At 38.2% G+C, this 23,118-nt stretch overlaps 1 protein-coding gene and 1 pseudogene across 2 annotated transcripts; one reads left to right on the top strand and one right to left on the bottom strand.

The window, feature by feature from the left end:
* Positions 1 to 15,046: 15,046 nt before the first annotated feature.
* Positions 15,047 to 18,471, bottom strand: LOC116110070 (putative F-box/LRR-repeat protein At3g18150). Of its 2 annotated transcripts, none has more exons than XM_031396305.1 (4): positions 18,217 to 18,471; positions 16,824 to 17,970; positions 16,519 to 16,719; positions 15,047 to 15,375 (listed from the first exon to the last, which is right to left on the bottom strand). In XM_031396305.1, exons 2-4 carry the CDS (start codon positions 17,958 to 17,960, stop codon positions 15,172 to 15,174), a joined length of 1,542 nt encoding a protein of 513 aa, XP_031252165.1. In that variant the 5' UTR covers positions 17,961 to 17,970; positions 18,217 to 18,471; the 3' UTR covers positions 15,047 to 15,171. The 2 variants fall into 2 exon arrangements, with proteins under 2 accessions (XP_031252165.1, XP_031252169.1); XM_031396309.1 differs by having other exon boundaries at positions 16,824 to 17,793.
* A 2,174-nt stretch (positions 18,472 to 20,645) lies between these two features.
* Positions 20,646 to 22,849, top strand: LOC116108947 (annotated as a pseudogene).
* The last annotated feature ends 269 nt before the right edge of the window (positions 22,850 to 23,118 follow it).

Genomic DNA, 23,118 nt, shown 5'->3' with positions numbered 1-23,118 from the left:
GCGGCACAAGACAGGGAAGAACCAGCAAGGGGTCTGAAGACGAGGAGTCAGGCGAGAAGGAGGATGGAGAGATTCAGGCCAGGAGGTGGATTCGGATAGAATTCAGGCCAGGAGGAGTGCCGAAGGATCCAGGCGACGAGGAGAAGGCCGGCGAAGATAGGGTACGTAGTTTGGGAATGTTGCTTGTAATTTCGCTTAAGCGATCATTTGTATCGCTTAAGCGATTATTCTGTTTACTCGTGATCGCAGCAATGATCGCTTAAGCGTATAAAAATGATCGCTAAGCGATCTGAGATCTGGGCAGATTCTGCCTAGACCAAAGATCGCTAAGAGATCATGAGTGTTTACCTTGGTCGCTTAAGCGATCTTAGTGCTGGGCAGAATCACAGATTAAGAATCTCAGTTAACTTTGGTCGCTTAAGCGATTTAAAATCGCTTAAGCGATCTTGCATGAGACAGTAAAGATCTCTTAAGCGATCCGAGACGCAAGCGACTACAGTGGTTTTGGTTTATTTTTGTTGATGACATTTTATTTATACGATGTTGCAGATTGTGCGGACCATAAACTGTAGAGAGTACGAGTTGGAGCCTATAAGTGAGAAGGTACCCTATTTCTGCAAGGGTGACGGTGAGGTCGAGCTGGGAGGTTTTTGACAGAATAAGGGCCATTAGCTGAATGAGGCACGGTGAAAGAGATTTTGGTGGCACTTGTTTCGGTCAGTTTTTAAGAATCGGAAAAAAGTGGAAAAAGGTCATTTTGGGGGCAGGGAGTGCATTACATGTTGATGCACTCAGTAAAAAGCAACAAAAAAAATGAAATGTGGTTCGGGTGGAGGAAAGCCACTACGGTTTGGTTGATGGAGGATGCGTTGGTGACGGGCTTAGGATGCGAGAAAGTGCCAACTAAGGCGGAGGCAGACGCAGTAAGGACGAGTGCGGGAGCCATAAACTTTTGTAAAAAAGTTTTGAAAGGGGCAAAGTCTATTACAGAAAAGTTTTAGAGAAGAGGCTATATACAGTTCGGTTTAGTGATGCAGAGAAGATAAAAGTGTGCTTGATATTGTTTTTACATTCTATCTTATTGGCTGGTGACTCAACAAAGCTGTTGAGAAAGATTGTTGCTGTTATAAGCGACTTGGAGTTCTTTAATTCTTATCCGTGGGACGGATATCATTTGACGAACCATCAAGAGCCTGAAAAAACCAGACATGGCGTAAAGCATGTCGAATGGGGCGGGAAGGCTAAAAAGCACGTATAATTTGTTTGGCTTCCCATGGGCAATGCAGGTAAATATTAATAGCTCTATGTTATATTTTTATAATATGTGTGTTTGAATTGACATGGACTGTTTTTTTACAATGTAGGCTTAGATGTACGGTCATCCCTGTCTTCGCTAAGGCGGGGGGGAGGAGCAAAAATGTGAATGGCAACAGCAATTTCCTAGGATGTTGCGGTGGCATGGAGAGCTGTAACCATTGGGATTATGGCCAATTAGAGATGAGATTCAAGCAGCTGGGGTAAGATTGAAGGATAAGCTTTTGAATATGCAGTTGCTTTTTATTTTGCTTCAATCTGATTGATTTTATTTCTTATTGCAGGGAGTCGTCCGTCCTTTTTACGCCTTGGGGATGAAGCGGAAAAGGACTATGTCATATCTTTCAGAGCAATGGGAGATGAAAGGGATGAACAGATAGACCGCCTGATGGGGACCTAAAAGGGGTCACGCATGTGATGGCAGTTGCAGGGCCATTGCTTGACATGTCGTTGATGCTGAGGATAATGAAGCTCGGGGGGCCGAGGATGAGAGGGAAAAGGGAGGAAGAGGTTCGTATGCCTCAGCAAACCGGTACAACAAGTACCGCTTTGCCGAGACATCGGCGTAGGGAGAATGAGGTTGTTGACCTCATAAACGGCCTGTTGAGAGTTTTACAACAGCCGTTTATGCAAAGCTTGAGAAGATGGAAGAAACAATGAAAAGGTGGAGAAGAAAGTGGATAAGGTGGGAGGGAAAGTAGGTACAATGAGGGCGAAGTTGGTACATGGAGGGCGAGTGGTACAATGGAGGAGGAGTTGGTGGAGAATTAAAGGCGGTTGAAGTGCAAACTGGCTTGAAAAGAGAGAGCCGAAGAAACAAGTTTGTGAAATCGCTTACATGGTAGTGACACAGGTAAGAGAAGAAAATGAAGAAACAAACGGAGGAACAACCAGAAATGAGGAGGTTGAGGAGGTTGGGTGGAAGTGGGGCGGTGATAATGGAGGAGGGGGAGTTGGGAGGCGAAGGAAGCGAGGATGTAAAAATGGAGGAAGGGGAGGAAGGGGGAAGGGAAATTGGACTCAAATGTCGATTTGTATAGGCCAATAGAGGAAAGGAAAAAACTCTTTTATGCTATTACAATGGATCGGGAATTGATGGCCATATAAAGTGTAAGACAGGGGATTACGGGAATGGTTTCAGAAGTTGTTGACGATGGGGACGTGGCTTGAGATCGGTGAGTTATTTCACTAATTTTCCTTTTTTTGCCTGTGTTTTCTATACTTATTGTTTTTTTATTTGGAAGCACATCGATGAGATATTTGACTGAGAGGCTACGACAGACTAGTGATGGTGATCTGTTGTATCCCGACTGTGCTATCACCGATGTGGCGTTTGGGCAAATGCTTGTTTCGGCATATCGCACTTAATTAAAAATGCCGTTGCTAGTGGTGTAGGAAAAGGACCGAAGCGAAAACGATTGGTGCACAACAGTCGGACTGCATCCTGATAATTTCCGGTTTGATGAGAGGATTATGCAGTACGTAAGGGGGGATCGGCCCAAATATGGCCACGGTTGGGCCTTTGTAAAAGAGTGTACTGCATCATCCTTGTCAAATAGATGCACTGGATAGCAGTCGTTGCGCATCTAGAGGAGGGGTTTCTGAAGATCCTTGACTGCAACCCAACCATTTGTCGAGACAAGCAGTTGGAGGTCGATTGGACCCACGTCCAGGTTGTTCCCGCGGCTGTTGCGTGACAGCGGGATGTTGGGCACTTCGGTGATCAGGTACTAACCGGAAAGTGGCCAATTCAGCGCTCTAACTGCCCAATAAATGAGTCAAGGTAAATTTTGTTTAAAACTAAACATAATACAATTGTTCTATAAGTTTTTATAATGCTAATGTCTTTTCCTATTGTAGCGTGAATGTGGGGATATGCCCTAAAATTTGTTCAGTTTGATATGACCAACAGCCCGATGGACAGCTTGAATGACGAAACAATGAAGATTGTCGGGAGCGCTGGGCTGTCGACTGCTTCCATGGGCGATGGATCCGTTTTGAGTGACCAGAACCCAATCAAAGGGTATGAATGTTGGACGCTGAATTTTGTAGTTTATGTGATGTTGATGTTCATATGATTTTTTGAGTTGATTGTATTTATTCTAAACCATATAACTTCAGCTGCTGACACTGAGTTTTTTGACTTGTAGTTTATGAAAGATGGAATGGTCAATCTCCACAAAAAGTCAACGGAGGCACCATCTTGAATTTGTTGGATGCTAGTTCAGAGCCAGAAAGCATCGGGAAGAATGATGTCGTGGGCATCTTTTCAAGCGGATGCCCTGATACCATTCACTGTGGACTCTAAACTCTTTGGCATCAAAAACTAAATTAAAGGTAGTGTACAGGAAATTGTACATAATTACTATGTAGGTGTGATCATTGTAAAGAATTGGATCTGATATTGGGATATATTTTTGTTTGTCCAATAAGATAATTCATCAGCAGTTTCAATTTACTATGTATGGTGTGTCCATATGATATTTGTTTGTCCACATATTCTCTTAAACGACCAAGACTTTTCCAGAAACGATCGCTTAAGCGATCTTAAATCGCTAAGCGACCAAGGTGTGGGAGATGTCATTTTAGAAAGAATCGCTTAAGCGATACGTAAGGTCGCTTAAGCGATCATAGTCTGGGCAGATGTCATTCTGCCTCGGAAAAGATCGCTTAAGCGACCACATGTCTTTTAGGAAGAATCGCTTAAGCGATACAGTTGGGTCGCTTAAGCGATCATTGTCTGGGCAGAAGTCAATTCTGCCTCGGAAATGATCGCTTAAGCGACCACATGTCTTTGGAAGAATCGCTTAAGCGATAAGGTGGGTCGCTTAAGCGATCATAGTCTGGGTAGAAGTCAATTCTGCCTCAGAAACGATCGCTTAAGCGATCTATGATCGCTTAAGCGACCACATATCTTTTAGGAAGAATGCTTAAGCGATAAAGGTGGGTCGCTTAAGCGATCATAGTCTGGGCAGAAGTCAATTCTGCCTCAGAAACGATCGCTTATGATTGCTTAAGCGACCAACATGTCTTTTAGGAGAATCGCTTAAGCGTAAAGGTGGGTCGCTTAAGCGATATAGTCTGGGCAGAAGTCATTCGGCCTCAGAAAAGATCGCTTAAGCGATCCTAAATCGCTTAAGCGACCATGTGTCTTTTAGGAGGAATCGCTTAAGCGATATATATTGGTCGCTTAAGCGACCATTTGTCTTTTAGGAGGAATCGCTTAAGCGATCATAGATCGTTAAGCGACCATGTTTCTTTAGAAAAATCGCTTAAGCGATCAAAATCGCTTAAGCGATTATGTGTCTTTTAGGAAGAATCGCTTAAGCATACAATCATACTGACGTGTAAAAGAACTATATTAAACATACGTTCTTTTGCACGTCAGTATGAACCCTATAGGGTGACGAATCGTTCAGAGCACCTGTTCCGTTATTACATTTATATTAAACATACAGTTCTTTTACACGTCAGTATGAACCCTATAGGGTTCATACGATTCGTTCAGAGCACCTGTTCCGTTATTACATTTTTTAAACATACAGTTCTTTTACACGTCAGTATGAACCCTATAGGGTTCATACGATTCGTTCAGAGCACCTGTTCCGTTATTACATTTATATTAAACATACAGTTCTTTTACACGTCAGTATTAACCCTATGGGTTTACGATTGTTCAGAGCACCTGTTTATGGCTAAACTAAACATATGGGGGTTACGATTCGTTCAGTATATTTTTATATTTGTTTGCTTAATTATTTACGAAATATTAGTATATTTTTATTAATTTTCGACCCATTAAGTGAATTAATTTTCATAGCACCTGTGCCGTTATTACATTTATATTAAACATACAGTTCTTTTACACGTCAGTATGAACCCTATAGGGTTCATACGATTCGTTCAGAGCACCTGTTCCGTTATTACATTATATTAAACATACAGTTCTTTTACACGTCAGTATGAACCCTATAAGGTTTACGATTCGTTCAGAGTACCTGTTTATGGCTATACTAAACATAGGGGTTTACGATTCGTTCAGTATATTTTTATATTGTTTGCTTAATTATTTACGAAATATTGTATATTTTTATTAATTTTCGACCCATTAAGTGAATTAATTTTCATAGCACCTGTGCCGTTATTACATTTATATTAAACATACAGTCTTTTAACGCAGTATGAACCCTATAGGGTTCATACGATTCGTTCAGAGCACCTGTTCCGTTATTACATTTATATTAAACATACAGTTCTTTTACACGTCAGTATGAACCCTATAGGGTTTACGATTCATTCAGAGCACCTGTTATGGCTGTACTAACATATGGGGTTTACGATTCGTTCAGTATATTTTTATATTTGTTTGCTTAATTATTTACGAAATATTAGTATATTTTTATTAATTTCGACACATTAAGTGAATTAATTTTCACAGACACCTGTGCCGTTATTACATTTATATTAAACATACAGTTCTTTTACACGTCAGTATGAACCCTATAGGTTCATACGATTCGTTCAGAGCACCTGTTCCGTTATTACATTTTATTAACACATACAGTTCTTTTACACGTCAGTATGAACCTTATAGGGTTTACGATTCGTTCAAAGCACCTGTTTATGGCTATACTAAACATATGGGGTTTACGATTCGTTCAGTATATTTTATATTTGTTTGCTTAATATTTACGAAATATTAGATATTTTTATAATTTTCGACCCATTAAGTGAATTATTTTCATAGCACAGTATGAACCCTATAGGGTTCATACGATTCGTTCAGAGCACCTGTTCCGTTATTACATTTATATTAACATACAGTTCTTTTACACGTCAGTATGAACCCTATAGGGTTCATACGATTCGTTCAGAGCACTGTTCGTTATTACATTTATATTAAACATACAGTTCTTTTACACGTCAGTATGAACCCTATAGGGTTCATACGATTCGTTCAGAGCACCTTCCGTTATTACATTTATATTAAACATAAGTTCTTTTACACGTCAGTATGAACCCTATAGGGTTTACGATTCGTTCAGAGCACCTGTTTTGGCTATACTAAACATATGGGGTTTACGATTCGTTCAGTATATTTTTATATTTGTTTGCTTAATTATTTACGAAATATAGTATATTTTTAATTAATTTTGACCCATTAAGTGAATTAATTCAGAGCATACCGAAAAGTTTAAAAATTAACAAAAACCCCCCACCCACCCAACTTCCCAGATTCTGGCTACCGCCGACAGCAACAAACGATCGAAAATGTCCGGAATGGCCACTTGTGACCTTTTCGGCCAGATCCACCGTGGATGTGGCTGGAAGCCACATTTGCCGTCACGGACTTTCAATGAAATGTCCGACGTTGCGGTCAACGACGGCCAAAGTTGGCCATCGTTGACCGACAACGACGGCCATATATTGGCTGTCGACGACGGCAAGATCTGGACCTCTCCGTTCGTCTACGGCCAGTTTTGGCGGATCATCTGGCCTTTTCCGGCCACATCCGTGGTCGATCTGGCCAGAAAAGGCCATATAGAGGCCCTATCGGGCAGATCCGACCACTGTGCATCGTAACGGCCTTTCCCGGTAAGATTCCGGCTCCGGTGGCCGAATCTGGCACGTGGGTAGGTGGGGGTGTATCTGTTAAATTTTAAAATTATTTGACAAGAATCGCTTAAGCGATACAGTGGATCGCTTAAGCGATCATGTGATTGGCAGAAGCAAATCTGCCCAGGTGCATGATCGCTTAAGCGATCTGTGATATCGCTTAAACAAATCTTGTCTTTTTCCCATGGTCGATTAAGCGATAAAACGGATCGCTTAAGCGATCATGTGGTTGGCAGAAACAAATCTGCCCAGGTGCATGATCGCTTAACAGCCGTGATATCGCTAACGCGAATCTTTTCTTTCCCATGGTCGATTAAGCGATAACAGGGATCGCTTAAGCGATCATGCACCTGGGCAGAATCAATCAGTCCAGGTGCACGATCGCTTAAGGATCTGTGTACGCTTAAGCGATGTGGGCAATGATACTTTTGCACCTTTTCTCCCGAATTTTGACAAACTAAAATTACCAACACGTATTAATTCCATAATTTTTCCTCAATTTGACAACCTAATTCCAAACTAAAATAACTAATTACATATTTAGACCATGTAATAAGAATGCACAATATAAGGATAATTTAAAGGTAGCAATAAAATATAAAACATCAATAATTGAAAACAATAACTCATCAATGGTTGCCCTTCGCAACTCCCTCAATTCATCCTTCTTCGAACTAATTACTTCTGGCAACTGCTTCTCTTGTGGCAGGTTGCTTGCAAATTGAGCACTTATTCATCTTCTGGGGAACCTCAAAGCTGATGGAATACGCTTAACCCTTTTCTCCCCTTGGTGTCTCTTGAATGGCGGCTGGAGGATAATGTCAGCCACCTCTGGCGGCACTACCCACTGCTTTCTGGAGGCACCGGAGATATTGTTTCTGAATATGCTAGCATGTAGTGATCTGTCAATAGAGAGGGGAGCAAAGTTCCGTGTAATTCTGAACCAAAATCTGGCTTCCGTTGGTGTTTTAGTGCTGCTAGTGCATGAGGACAAGGTAAACGTTGAATGTCAAACACTTTACAGCTGCAAGTTTTTCTAACAAGGTTAATCTAGAGCATCCGGACCAAGCGCGCACAGTGAACTTGAGCATTAAGAGGATAGGCAAACAGTGCATTTGACAGTTCCATACGTTCTGTAATAATTTTCAGCTGACGGAACAAGGGTTGTAGTAAAATTATCTGACTCATACGACGCTCATAGAACCACCGCGACAGTGTTCTTTGGATTGCATCAAAAAGTGCAACTTTGGAAACTCCTTTCTATTAAAAACTTCGAATTTATGGACTCAGCATGTTCGTGGTCATGACATCAAACCTTCTTCCAGGAAAGTAAGCTTACTCCATCTCTCGAAACCAACATCATGCTCAAGATACTTAGCAACTTCAACATCCTTCATTCGGATTTGCTGGAAGTGCTCCTCGAACTCATCAACCCGATAAGCTTTTGCTGCTGTAGTGTCTGAAGGAGGCCAGCACACTTAAACTTTTGTTATGTTCTCACCAAGGTGCCTCATACAGAATCCGTGAGTGCTTGACGGAAATAGTGGCAATCCCCTTCTTTATAGAGTTGTGCCTATCGGATATTATGCACAACTCGTCATTGTCAGGCACTATCGTACGTAACTGCTGAAAAAACCAAGTCCACGACTCGTCATTCTCAGAGTCAACCACACACCATGCAACAGGATATGTGTGATTCTCGCTGTCCTGTGCAGTGGCCACCAACAATGTACCTCCATACTTTCCCGTTAGAGCAACCATCAACAGCCAACACCTTTCTCATGTTTACAAAACCCTATAGCAGAACATAAGCAACAAAAAAATATTTAAACATCAATTCTTGCCCCACTTCAAAGCCGTCTTGTACCTTGGTTTGTCAACTCAAGCATATAACGGTACGCTTCTAATACTGCGTACCCGTGCTCCGGCGTGCCCCTCACAAAATCTTGTGTATGTTGTCTCCCTTTCCAACATTTCCAGTAACTAACAGCACATCCCAACTCTGTGCGCACAAGTCTTGAATGTCTTTAGGAGAGGACCTTTCCCTTCGACGAACCGACTTTTGACAAATTGTCCAATAACATCAGCGGACGCTTGTGATGCTCACCTGAAATATGTCCCAAACCACATGTGTGCTCAGGGTATATGTGTAAGAATAAACTTTTCCGATCCGCCAACCTCTACAATAAATCCGCCACTTGCAATTCGGTCACGACATGCAACCGTCACAGCCAATGAATTTGACTTTTTGGTGATGAACTCAAAATTACCTTTCACAGCAACAAGTTTTAGCTTCCTCACCACTTCCTCTTTGTTGTCAAATAAATATCCTATGCAATCCGATCACACGTAAAGACATGAGCTGATTCACTACTAGCTCCAATTGCCCCCTTGAACCTACATAACGACCATAGTGTTCTCTCCTCACATGTACGCCTTCTGCATAATCTGTTTTAAAGGAATCTCTACATCTGTGGGAACTCTACGGGGTCCTCCTCCTCAACATTTTCATTCTGCCCCCATCACCAACTCTTCTATAGTGTCCTCCTCACCACCCAATTCACCGTCTACTCTTGATTTTTCAGCTAACAAATCAATGGCCTTGTAGTTCAAATTAAACCAGGCAAATCTCCGCCTACATCCTCGTTATCCCCTTCCTTGGAACCAATGTCCAACTGATTCTACATAGAAAACCCTTAAAATCGGCCTCGAACCACTATCGGCCATATCAATCATATAACTTCACACTTTCATCGACTTTAATATAGCAGGAGGTACCTTATAATTTTCAGGAGCTCTGCTTAAAATATACTTCACAACTATATCACTACGCGAGCAACTCAAATTACCTCTTCTAATTATTTCATCAATCAACTCATCAAAACTAACCTCTGTGCTCACAGCAATTGGTATAAACTTCTTTGCTCTTCCCAATCCACTTCCACCTACTTTCTTCCTCACCCCACTCACCAAAATATTCAACACCCAAACAACTTGTCCCATGTAATAATAGCCAACTACCTGTATGCAAGAAAAACAATATTCTTAAATGCTGTATAAGGGTTCAAATTTTTTAAAGAATCTGCACATTCGCATATGGTATGATGTATCGCTTAAGGGATCATGGTTATTTATACTGGATCGCTTAAGCGATAACTTGATCGCTTAAGCGATCCAGTATAAACAACCATGATCGCTTAAGCGATCTTATGCCATTTACTGATCGCTTAAGCGATCTGCCCATACAGCAGACTTTAACCAGATCGCTTAAGCGATCATATGCCACATACCTGAGTTTAAGCGATCTATCTGCTGCATTACCAGACCTACCAGATCGCTTAAGCGATACACAGATCGCTTAAGCGATCCATCGTACCCAGAAACACATTTTCAGTCATCTCCACCTACAATCGATCCATCATACCCAAGAAAATAAATACCCAGAAAAATTTTCAACAAATTTCACTCCTTTCAACTTGCATTACATCAACACAACCCAACAACCTAAACAACTAAATCAAAATCATAACCCAAACCCCATCCTTATTAAATCTTGTAAATCTAATATAAATGTAAAAGGAGATACACATACTTAGACGAAATGTCAGGAGGAGGAGGAGGGGGATCTTGCCGGAGAAGATGTTAATGGTGGAGGAAGAAGAAAGTGTTAATGGCGGAGGAACAAGAAGATATAGAGGAATGAGGAAGAAGAAGATGTACAGGAAGGAGGAAGAAGAAGAAGATGCAGAGGAAGAAGAAGATGTAGACGAAGCCAAGAAGAAGAGAAGAAGATGCAGAGGTAGAGATGCGTTAATGGCGGGAGGAAGAAGAACGTTTTTGGGTTTATTTGCAACAATTTCGGGTTTGTGGAAATATAGTATAATTTTGAAAAGATTACATTAATCTTAATTAAGCACTAATTACCCTTAATCAATAATATGGCTATTTAGTTAACATTTTAAAACTGATAGCCTTTTAATTAAATGTAAACTTCAAATGTCTTTTTAATAAACTCCCCCTATAAAATTCCACGAGGTTAAGTTTAGGGTTAATTTTATGAGCTCCCTAAGGTTTGCATTAACTTATAATACGCCCTATAGTTTTAGAATAATTCTGTCTCTCCCAATAGGTTAAATTACTACACTACCCATGATGTAAATTACCATTTTAAGACTAAGAAATAAAAAGAATCTATGTGTGCACATCCACTAATAATATCCTTTATTAATTCATGGCAAATAAGAGAATTTAGTTTATAATATCAAAGCATATTAATGATATATACAACAATGATTAGAAAGAGAGAGTGTAAAATCTCGTTATAGTGATATTTTATATATGAATAATCTCTACGTAGTCATATAAAATTCTAGTCTAAATTTGGAATAATTATAAATACGAATAAACTCCGTATTATAATAAGTTATAATTTTTCTAATTCCTGTCTTGAAAAAAAATGTCTCAATAATTATATGTATATTCCAAAAAAAAAAAAAAAAAAATATTCCAAAAAAAAAAAAAAAAAGTTATGCTACATTAAAGATTTAAGGAAATTAAATATTTATCTAAAATTGTTTAGAACAATAATTTATGTTTTAAAGTTGTTACCATATTTTTTAACTTGCGAGTACGTAATAACTCTCTAGCATAGGTGTAGATGCAAAAATCTACCTTCGCGGAAAGAAGGACTGATCCCATGAGGTTGAGGCCACTAGCGATCTACTGTACCTGCACACCTGAGGAAACTAGCGTGAAGCAGACGGAAAACACCAAGGTGGTGTTTACCGTAGGCACTCCAACGCTCAAGTCAGCAAGACTGAGTGAGGCTAATATAGTAAGGGTTAGAAAGAGGAAAGGTTACCGGAAGTCTAGTTAGGGACTGTGACTACGGCTGTAATGCGAAGTTCTCAAGTGGGAACTCCAAGGTTTGAAGGTGTAATGCCCCTGTCTTTTATGAGAGGGTTGGTCTCTCTTTAAATAATGATTGTATCGTCTTCGAATCCTGGTGGGACTGGGAGTCTTTGTAGTGGTAATCCTCTCAAAGGGTGTAACCTTGGGCTCCATTATCTCAGCAGGAAAGGGAGTTCGAACGTGCCTCCGATACGGACCTTGGAAGAATTGGAATAGTAATTGACTTCTTTATCAGAGTTCAAGTAAGAGTGTAATTTGTAGGCGACTGTGGGCTCCGAATTGACCGTAAGCCCAAAAGGTGTTCTAGGATCAGGAGGCCTAGGTCCAGATGGTAAAATCCGGCCGCATTTCATATCGAATGGGCCTCATCTGTAGAATTCTGATTTGGGGCCTATTGGGGTTGGGCTAGAGCTTTCATCTTTGTTAGAGGTGTTTCCTTATTTGGGCCGAGGACATTTTTTGGTCCTAACAATAGACACATTTTTGTTAAAGTCAAAATAATTCTAGATTTTAAGTATATTTAGAGCTTCTTAGTACGAAACTTTTTATATTCCTGTGAGGACCCGGATTCGGCTCATGGGCTATCCCAATCTTGGGCTCTTTCCCTCATGGGCTTTCCCAATCTTGCCCCGGCGGCCCCACTCATAGGAATATCCCCACCCCTGCAAGTGGGTTTCTTTCGCCTTCCCCACCTCTCGAACACAAGACATGCAGACTAAGTACTTGTGACAAAAGAGGTGAGTACCATCAGCCAGCTGGCCTGATGGTACTCATGGTGCTTCCCATTTGCCTATAGCCCCTTGGGCATGGGTTTGGACCTGGGGAGAGGCGGAAAGAAATCCCTTAAGGGGGGGGGGGGGGGGGGGGGGGGGGGGGGGGGGGGACAGTACTTAGTGAGTCACAGTGAACACGAGGAAATCCTGTGTGGGGCGTGGGCGTGACAATTCCGTATATCATTTTTAGGATTATTTCCTTTCTTTTTTTGTAACTACATTTATATTAAGTTATAACCTTTTTATAGACATAAATTAGTTTGATCTCATTATTATGACTAAAGAGAGGTTTTACTATATATATAAATATGTGTGTGTGTGTGTATATGTAAGCTTTGTGATTGTGGGTTAAAGAAACGAAATTAATACAACGAAAAAACTTTAACCGTATATGAGTTAAAACACAAACGTATCACAAAGTTTTTAAAACTCAAATAAATTTAGGTCAAGAGAGGATTCATATTTATCACCATCATATCCTTAAATTTAATTTGAAACATTCAAAAATCATAAGTTTCATATGGCTAATCTTCCAAGTTTGTTGAAGCCAACATGTTCATCAATAAAATATTACACTAGCAGTCTGAAAATGAATTTATCACTACTATAGAAACATAAATCTTAATTTTACTAGCGTCAATATTAATCATATACATAATATATATAGTAGTTGTAACATCTCAAGCCTACTTCCTCTGGTGGGGCTTTGAGAGCCACGTTCTTATGTATTATCCTACCCATTTTTTAGAGGTGGGAATTACGCCCAGACCTAAAAGCTCAGCCCAAAATACTAGTCCTAGGATCGGTCCTTGGGAGGGCTGGACTAGGCTCAAGGGAGGAGGGCCAGGGCCCAAGGCCGGTCCCTCCTCCAAGGGCTTGGTCCCAGGCCCAACCCCCCAACAATTTCTTTTTAACCCTTGTAAAATATTCAAAACTCTTTATTTAATATGATATTGACAATAAATATAGGGGTTAAAATAAAATTTTATAAACAAATTTGTCTTGGCCTATAGTACCGGTCCGCCCTGAGAAATCTCATGGACCCCGGATCCGTCCCTGATTATTTGGGCCCAGGCCCAAGACCGACTGGGCTCGGGCCTTTCCCACCTCTACCATTTTTTATGGTTAGGTTCGAATTTGTTCCTTACCTACAATTAATGGGGCTTGAAGCACGTTGCCTTTTATTAAGATGAATACTAGCAGTTCATTAACAACAGGTGATTTATGTTATTTTGAAAACCTCAAAAGGAAATTTATTATGTTATACCTGATTAATGTCATTACCTTCAATTAATACAGTAGTTACATTTTTTACTTAATCATCAAGAATATATTATTTTCCAATTAGGATTCTCTCTGAATCTTAACCAAATACATATTTATGTTTGTTTGGTGGTTAATGAAAAGGAATATATTACTAAGAAATCTCGACCGTACATGAATTAAAACACACACGTGTCGTTGATTTCAGAACTTTTCTGTTTGTTAATAGTGAAAAGATTAAAATGCCTTTAAAAGTTTGATATTTTAGTTTTTGATAAATTTAATTTTTTTTAAAAAACCCCATAGGTTTGCTAATTTAACTAAACACACCCATATATAAAAAGTTTGGTAAATGACAAAAACACCTCCACCACCTGCAGTGTCAGATTCCGGCCACCACCACCGAAAACTGGCCGAAAAATTGCGTTACGACATAGACCCGTTAGATCTATGTCGTAACGTGTCGATCTGGCCGTCAAGGCAGCAGATGGAGTTTTGCGGCCTCAACTGCCAGATCTGGCCTTTTTCGGCCAGATCCGTGACTGATCTGGACGAAAAAGGCAAGATCTATGGCTAGATCTGACCGTCGTGGCCGCAAAACTCCATATGGGGCATCGACGGCCAGATCTGGCCTTTTTCGACCAGATCAGCCACGGATCTGGCCAAAAAAGGCTAGATCGACGCGTTACGACACAGATCCGACGGGTCTATGTCGTAACGCAATTTTCGACCAGATTCCAACGGTGATGGCTAGAATCTGGCACTGCAGGTGGTGGGGGTGTTTTTGTCATTTATCAAACTTTTTATATATGGGAGTGTTTAGTTAAATTAGTAAACTTATGAGGTTTTTTTATAAATTTTAAATTTATAAAAAACTAAAATATCAAACTTTCAAGGACATTTTAGTCTTTTCACTGTTAACAAATAAAAATCACTAACAACACATGACGGAAGGTACTTATTTATCGTTTCTAAACCTTTTAGATACCACTTTGTCGTTACGGCAAACCTTGGGTATGCGCATGTCGTTTGGCCTAAATTTAATTCAAGAGGGGACTTGGATATATTACTGTCACAGTGTCATTCCTTTTAACAAGAGCCATCAAAGAAACAAGCTGCAGAAAGGAATTGATACACAAGATGTCCGCACATGAAAATCTTCATATTTATATATACAAATAAAATAAAATTTAGAACTCAGTCGAAGGCAAAGTACATACATTTAAATCCAGAAATCATACTAAACTAACCTATACAAGTACACCAATAAAATATCCAAATCAAGCGGATTTTATCATGGGTTATATCTGCAAAGACCATCAATCTTCTCCAAGATATCCTCATCCTTGAAAGAACAACTTTTAACATTTGTCGACCCTCTGAATGCTTTATGCTCAATCTTAACTTCCTTCAGGCAATCCTGCCAACATGATACAGGAAGTGATTCGCAACAATGAGGAGTCTCTCCTTCGCAAATAAGCCGATTCTTGTATGTGAACTGAAAAAGATAAAAGTAAACTTGCAAAAAGTACCACTCATGCTCCCATTATCAAAGACAACAAAAATGGAGTATAATATTGAGGTGACAGTCTCTTCTCTTGCAGTGGCGTTATACTATGACCATTCAATATCTCAGACATTGTTTTAGAATCACGTACTTGAAAGATGTTGGTAAGTTCATTAGGTCAATTACCCCTATTCAGTTGATCCTACAATGACAAATACTTGGTAGAATATGAAGCTAATAGACAATACAGAAGATTACGTATCATCCTTCTATTGAATCTCATCAATAGAAAATTTTCCTGGTGAGTATAGTCAATTGATATGGAAAGAATGTGAAACGGTATCTCCACGTGCTAGTTTCACATTATATGGGTTTCTACTGAAAGTACACATCTATTCTGAAAACGAAAAATTTTCAATGTCATGTGCTAGTCCAATGTGAGCAGCCCACGTCATGCACCAGATAATTAGACAGACACCTGTCTCATTGAAGACTTCTCATCCTAAAACATATAAGAGGCTTCTACAGTGGTTTGTACAAACTGATATTGTCTACACAAGCATTTCTCCCAAAAAAAAAAAAAGAAAAATAATTGACGTGATTTGAAAATTTAATGACAGTTTTCATGGTGAAATTAAAAAATATGAAGAGCTTGTGAATATTGTGGGTTACATGCTGACTAAAGTCAGAGCACTGGGCATACATCCCTTCAGTGTAATGTTACAAAGGATACAATTCACTACAAAACTTCACTATGCTCCCTTTCCGTCATTATATCAGCCATAAGCATGCACGCTCAAGCCTTTGTGTCTTACATTTTACCAACTGTACAAATTTCTTACAATCCTTCAGTTGCTTGTAAGAAAGTACACATAAATTCTCAATTGTTGAACATTGAACCTTTCAAAATTGGTTTTATATGTTTATGTTGTGTTGTTCATAAGAAAGATACCAACTTCTCCTAAGAATGTCATTATGTGAAATCAGAAGAAGTTGTCTCAAATAAATAGCATCTTATATTTATCATAAAAGTTACCTGAAAGCCTCTTTAACAAGATTAATAAATTGAATTATCTTATTTTGTCCTCACATTATGATCAATTTTTGAATTCTTAGGAAATAAAGATATATTACCTGAAAAGAGAAGTTGTCCAAGTACGTGAACTCATATTGAATTGATATAGTTTCTGCATGAGGTGAAATCCAGAGTAAGCCATCCACAAGTTCTGCAATTCGAAAATCCTTATCTCCCTTGGTTACTGTAAAGTCCAAATGCTTGACACCAAATAATGGGGGACGTAATATTTGCCTTGATTCTCTCGGAATAATCACATTCTTTACATGGAAATAAAATAAAACAAAATTAATAAAAGAGAAGCGCTAAATTAATCAATAGGAGAAATTTAAGATAAACAAAAATTTGGTAACCATAGACATACCTCACCCGTGTTACTACGCAAATAAAAGACTTTGGAACACTGATGGAACTTTGCAAGAAGTTCAGTATACTTGGCATACCATTGATCATCGATATTCTCAGAATGAAAATTGAGATCAACTTGTGACAAAGTCAAATCGTTGAACAAAAAGGATATTACATCACCACTATATTTGAATCTGCTTAAATTGGAAGTCACCATATTAACTTCAACCAAATTTGAACATTCTGTGATCAACAATTCCTTAAGAGATGGACTTGAAATCTTAATACTCTCCAACTTGTTACAATGCATTATGCTTAAGTACTCAAGAAGCGGAAGTTTCAACATTTCATTGCAAAGCCACTCATCCCTTATGACAAGCCTACGCAACTTTAAGCGTTTTAGACTCTTACAGGGAGCTATATTAATCTCACATGGTCCAGATAACTGACTAAGACTTATTGAATGAACATTCAGTGCATTGACATCCAGCTGTTTAAGTTCACGAGAAAAACCACCGCCATATACCTTGATTTTACTGAGTTTAGTAACATTAGATAACTCTAGACTTTTAACTCCATGACAAAAATCAATTTTAAGATACTCAATCAAAGGAGAACCAGCGACTAGTTTTTCAATTACACGACCATCAGCATAAACTCGGTACAGCGTCAATTTTCTCAAAGAAGGTAACTTCATATCACAATGCGACTCCAGCTTACAACCTACCAACTGCAGCACCTCTATGGATTTTGAACATAAAACTAACTGAGGCAACTTGTACCCTCTTTCTAAACTAAGCTCCAGCTCTTTGACATGACTTCCAATCGCATAGCATAGACATCGGTCCACAAATGATGCTTGATGACAGCTCAGAAAGCACATATGAATTCTAAACTTACATATACTTATCATATCCATATGGCGCTTCAGCAGAATCTTTTCGAAACATTTCATCACCCTCCCTCTTCTCGTACGATGATGAATTCTGTCAACATATTCTAACTCTGGATAAGTACGCCACGCTTGCATCCATCTTTTGCACAACACAGACGAACTAACAAACTCTTGAAATGAGAGAAATGACATGATGTGGTGCAATAACGGTTCCGGCAATGCGGATAGCATATCTACTTCACTTTCTATCCTCTTCATGATTCACAAACTAAACATGCATAGAATTAACAAAATTAATTGTCAGTGCTTAAATAATTAAGCTTTCAAACCACATTTACCGAGTGGTATATGCTCAAATCCCTCTATCGTATTAATTAAATCATAGTTAATTGTTTTTGTGATATAATTTGATTGAAATCTCTAGTTTAACATATTTAAAACCACTGATAACAAAGAAAATAATAATAAATAAAAAAAGGTGCAGTCTAATCCGTGAGAATGATAAAGAAAATACCTTTAACTGCTGAGATAATCTTTTTACAGCTGAATTCGAGGTTGGGTTCGGGAAGATTTTTGCGATTGAAAGGTTTTGAGTTAGGGTTTTTGACAGTGAAACGTTGGGTGTGGTTGAAATGTAGAGGGTCGAATGGGTTTGGTTAAGAGAAGAGGGAATAATGGTTACACAATGACCGATCATGGAAAATTAGAAACGATGTCGTTTGCTCACCATGGAAAAGATTTCAAGTATGCTTCATCTTCACCAATTTTTTCCATCTTACATTGTTTTAAAAAATAACAATTTCACCTTATAATTATTTATAAGAGAATACGACATATTCTGACCGAAGTGTAGCGAAATCCAAATGTGCTAAGCATGGTTGTACTGCATTTATTCCAGGTTTTCATCCATAAATTAATATCGTTTCTTTTATTTTAACATATTTTTAACTTTTCACTATAGCATAATGCACTTTAACCTTTCATTAGTAGAAGATGAGTTCATGTTAGCAAAAAAAGACTCACGTTAGTATCTTCTAAGCCGACAGTTTTTAGTTTTTTTTGGTTGATTCCAAAGTTCAAAATCATTTCCGATACCACCGTTGGACTCCTATAATCTTTTCTATAAAACCCATATCTTTACTTGTTGATTTCACTCACCGTTTTCAACCACCTTAAAAAATCACTAACGATGTTAGTTTAAAGATAGAAATCTGAAATAAATACAACCATAGTATCAACTAAAATTTCGCTAAACTTGGGTGGGAATATGTCATTTACTCTATTTATAATAAGTAGATAAAGTCCCTTACAAATATATAAATGGTTATTGGTTACAGAAGAGGAATCTGAGACAGTGGGACTTGGGAGGCAGGATTTGATTGGATTGGGTTGGATTAGAGTAATGTTGTCTTATACTCTTATGTTTTGTAGAGTTTGTAAATTGGATAAAAATATTTATATTAAAAATTAATTAAAAACATTAAATATAATTTAGTAATAATTTTTAAAAAATTGATTTAGAGTCATAGAGTATATTAATTATTAAAATTTAAAAACGACTGTCATATCCTTCAATCTTCAAGAATTTGTCACTATATGTATATAATTATATCTCTTTGGGGGCACTTACCAAATATTGATTGCATTTTCTATAATTAAAATATTTTATAAAAATATACATTAATATTTGTTTTAATAATATTTAATTAAATTTGAAATATGTATGGCTATGTTTGTTTCCCTATTCAAACCCTATCCTATTCAATCATATTAAAATACATATTTGTTTCACTATTCAAAATCCTATTCAAAATCTAATCATATTTTATTCAACTCAAAATATTTAGATTATTTTAATCCCCTAAGTTTGTTAATTTAACTAAACACCTCCAACAATAAACGTTTATAAATTGACAAAAAACATCCCCATTCACCCATATATTGCTGACAGCCGACCACCATCGCTAGAAGGTGATCGAAATCTTCCGGAATGGCACATGAACGACTAGATCTGGCCGGTCGTGCATCGATCTTGTCATTGACGACTAGATCTGGCCACACCTAGCCTTTGATAACAACCATTTCTTGGCCGTCGTTGACGACCATATTTGGCCGTCAACGGCCAGATCTGTGACCATTAGATCTAGCCGAAAAAGGCCAGATCAGCACATGACCGGCTAGATCCAATCGGTCATGCGCTATTTTGGCATATTCCAGCCACCTTTCGGCAGTGGTGGCCAGTTACTGGCAATATGTGGGTGGGTGTAGGTGTTTTTATCAATTTATAATTTTTTATTGTTGGAGGTGTTTAGTTAACTTAACAAACCTAGGAGGTTTAAATAATCTAAATGTTTTCAGAAAATGTTATTTAGAAATATACAAAAAAGACTTCTCAAAATCCTATCCTATTTTCCAAAAATGCTAAATAGCATAGAATGCTATTCTAAATAACTAACCAAACGGATTTGAAAATCCTTTTAAATAATTTCATTATTAAATTCATTACAAACATAAAAGTTGTTTAATTCTATTGCTTTAGTAAAATGTAGACTCTTTTTGCAATTTCGGGCTAACAAATAGAGTTTTTATTAACCACCACTGGATGGCCTGATGGTAAAAGAATAAAAGGAGGTTCTATGAGCTCCTAAGTTCGAGTTCCCACAGACCCTAATAGGGGTGGCTACTGAGGGACTCACCTGGTCGTCAACTTCAGAGCCTCGAGAAATTAGTTAATATGCACGCAAATTGGCCCAGACAACCTTGGTCAAAAAAAAAAAAAAAAAAAAAGAGTTTTTATTAATAGAATTATTAGTTAAAAATTATTGGTTTGTTAAACCCTTTATTATAGATTGATATATAATTTCACTTATGGATTGGTTGGGATCTTTAAATTTAAAATCTTTTAACTTAAATTTATATTCAAAGTCTTAAGCATTATATTCAATGTTCTTGGAGCCATTCTAGATGCAAAATGTAGCAAGTAATGCAATTATAGCAGCAGGATGGCACAGAATGAGTTATGTATACATAAATCTCTCCCACATTTCTCGACAACTCGAACGCCTGCAATGCAGTAACATACAAAAAATTCATCATTTTTGGTGCTGGATCAACCCATGCCATTTCCCCTGATAACTCTTCATCACCTGCAAAAGTTGTAGGCACAATCCCTTTTGACCCGGTTTGCGCTCTAAATCCAGAATGCGTTCATTATCATTTTCTTGAATGTTAAGATTAAATTTATTTATATTTTACCAGCTTTATCAAAGGCAAACAGACTATTTCGAGTTTTATGGAGATACATCTGTGAGGAAGAATGGTTCTGATACTGGTAAGAATGTGGTTGAGTTTGTCACTGCACTAAACAATCCCGATGGAAAGATGAACAAGGCAGGTCTTGGCTCATATGCCAAACAAATCTATGATTTTACTCTCATTTCAGCTCCTGCAGATGAAGATATCCTGATTTTTACAATCTCTAAGATCACTGGTCATGCCAGCTCTAGGTTCGGGTAAGAATAAACCCTCGCACTCTCGGATTTGCTTTTAAGCTTCACGAAACAAACCATGTCACCCGAAACTTAACTACTAGTTAAAAGAAAATTAACCTGAGGTTTATTAATTAGCCACAAGTTGTCCTCAACGAGATGTGACAAACTCTGTCAATATCACGTTACGATCTCATTTTGATATATCTATAAACTCACGAAGAAAATTAGATATATATTTTCGCATTAATTTTGTATAACTAACGGCATGTCAATCAGGATAATTTTCTAATGAATCTCTAGTTAACATCCTGATTATGCCTCATGTATAGGGACAAACTTGTTAAGGGCCGGGCTAGTGGGGGCTGGACACCCCACTCAATGAAAAAAGTTTATTTAATTATGTTAATGTTTATTGATTTAATCTCACTCACTTAGCTTTCCTAGAACTATGTTAAATTAAGTCCTGGTGTCGTGCTAATTATGTATATCTATATTGTATACAATTTAACATTGATAAAGGATGAGGTTGTGTATAACAAAATGACATGGCATAGGAGACTAGCTTTAAACAACAAGGGGGTTTCCCGGGATAGCCAGTTAAAAGCTGTTAACGTGAATGATATCTTTCTATAAACATGTGGCGAGCGACCTGGTAGGCTTGCGACCTAATGCTAACGACCATATGTTCTAGATGAGTAAAGTTGCCATGTGAATCAAATGTTCTCTAATCATGTGTTCTAATGAACATGCAATTTAGATGAAGTGACTAGAGGGTAATGCGACCTGGAAGCAATACAGAAAAGTGTCCAAGAGACCTAACGAGCTTGTAATCAGAAGCATGTAGTGATCTGTCATAAGGAAGGTCATAGCCTAGTGATCTATCATAAGGAAGGTCATAGCCATCATTGTTGAATGTCAGAGGACGGTTAATTTCCTTGTATGGTTCAGTTGTTATCATGGATAAGACTGTCAGATGTCAAACTGGTTAAGAATGTTAGTGTGTTAAATATGTCTGTAACCTAGGGTAGCATTTAATGCTTTGCAGAATAGGTGTGTTAAAAGGCACAATCAATTATGTGTCTAGGTTGTATATAATCAATGTTTGAATCAATGAAAAAAAAAAAAAAAAAAACTTTTTCGTGCATTCTATCTTTTTATTCTCCAGCTTGTAATCCAACAAGAGCTTTGAAGCTTCTGAAAGTAGTGCTAGAAAGCAAAGGAAGGGAAATATTTGAATCCGGATACAAGACAATGAAGAGCCGCTGGGAAAAGTTGAGCGATATCATATCACTATCAAAGAGATTTTCTCCCCAACAAATTGCCCCTCAGTATTACAACTTCTTCCACAAAGTCAGGGCAGCTCGTCCAGGTAATTCTCTTAACCATAATCGAAATCTGAAACTTACTCGAATTAAGGATTCTCTCCTGATCGAGCTCGCCGGTTCATGCATGGTTAAAATGTGAGATGGAAGAAGATAAAAACTTCCATGAGGTCCCGACAGCTGGAAAGATCATCGGGCGAGAAGGCAGTATGTTCAATGCTGAAGATAGCTATGAACTTCTCAGCCTCCACAGAACCGAAGACGATTTCAATCTGTTGCTGCAGAGACTAAAAAATTAGTGTCAGAAGAAGACGGTGGCGCCAAAACTATGTGAAGAATGTGATCAACTGATTGTTAATTACAAGAGCTTCTCCTTCTTAATCGCAGCAATAATAATGTAAACGGTCATGTCTGTTGACCTGCTAAGCTTTTAGATAGTAAAAATATTTCAATATCGTTCAGATTTGTCATTTGTAAATGTTTCTGCACTAGGAATGTTGCAACAAGTAACCAAATGCAATTATTTGAGGACTTATAGCAGGAAAAAGGAATCTACAAAGATGATAATTCACTTTTTATTTGTATTTGTCCAATTGTGCTTGT

Source organism: Pistacia vera, unplaced genomic scaffold (genome assembly GCF_008641045.1).
Source record: "Pistacia vera cultivar Batoury unplaced genomic scaffold, PisVer_v2 Contig118, whole genome shotgun sequence".
Lineage (NCBI taxonomy): Eukaryota > Viridiplantae > Streptophyta > Magnoliopsida > Sapindales > Anacardiaceae > Pistacia > Pistacia vera.
The sequence above is the reverse complement of the archived record's forward strand: the minus strand, read 5'-3'. Positions and strand labels throughout refer to the sequence as shown.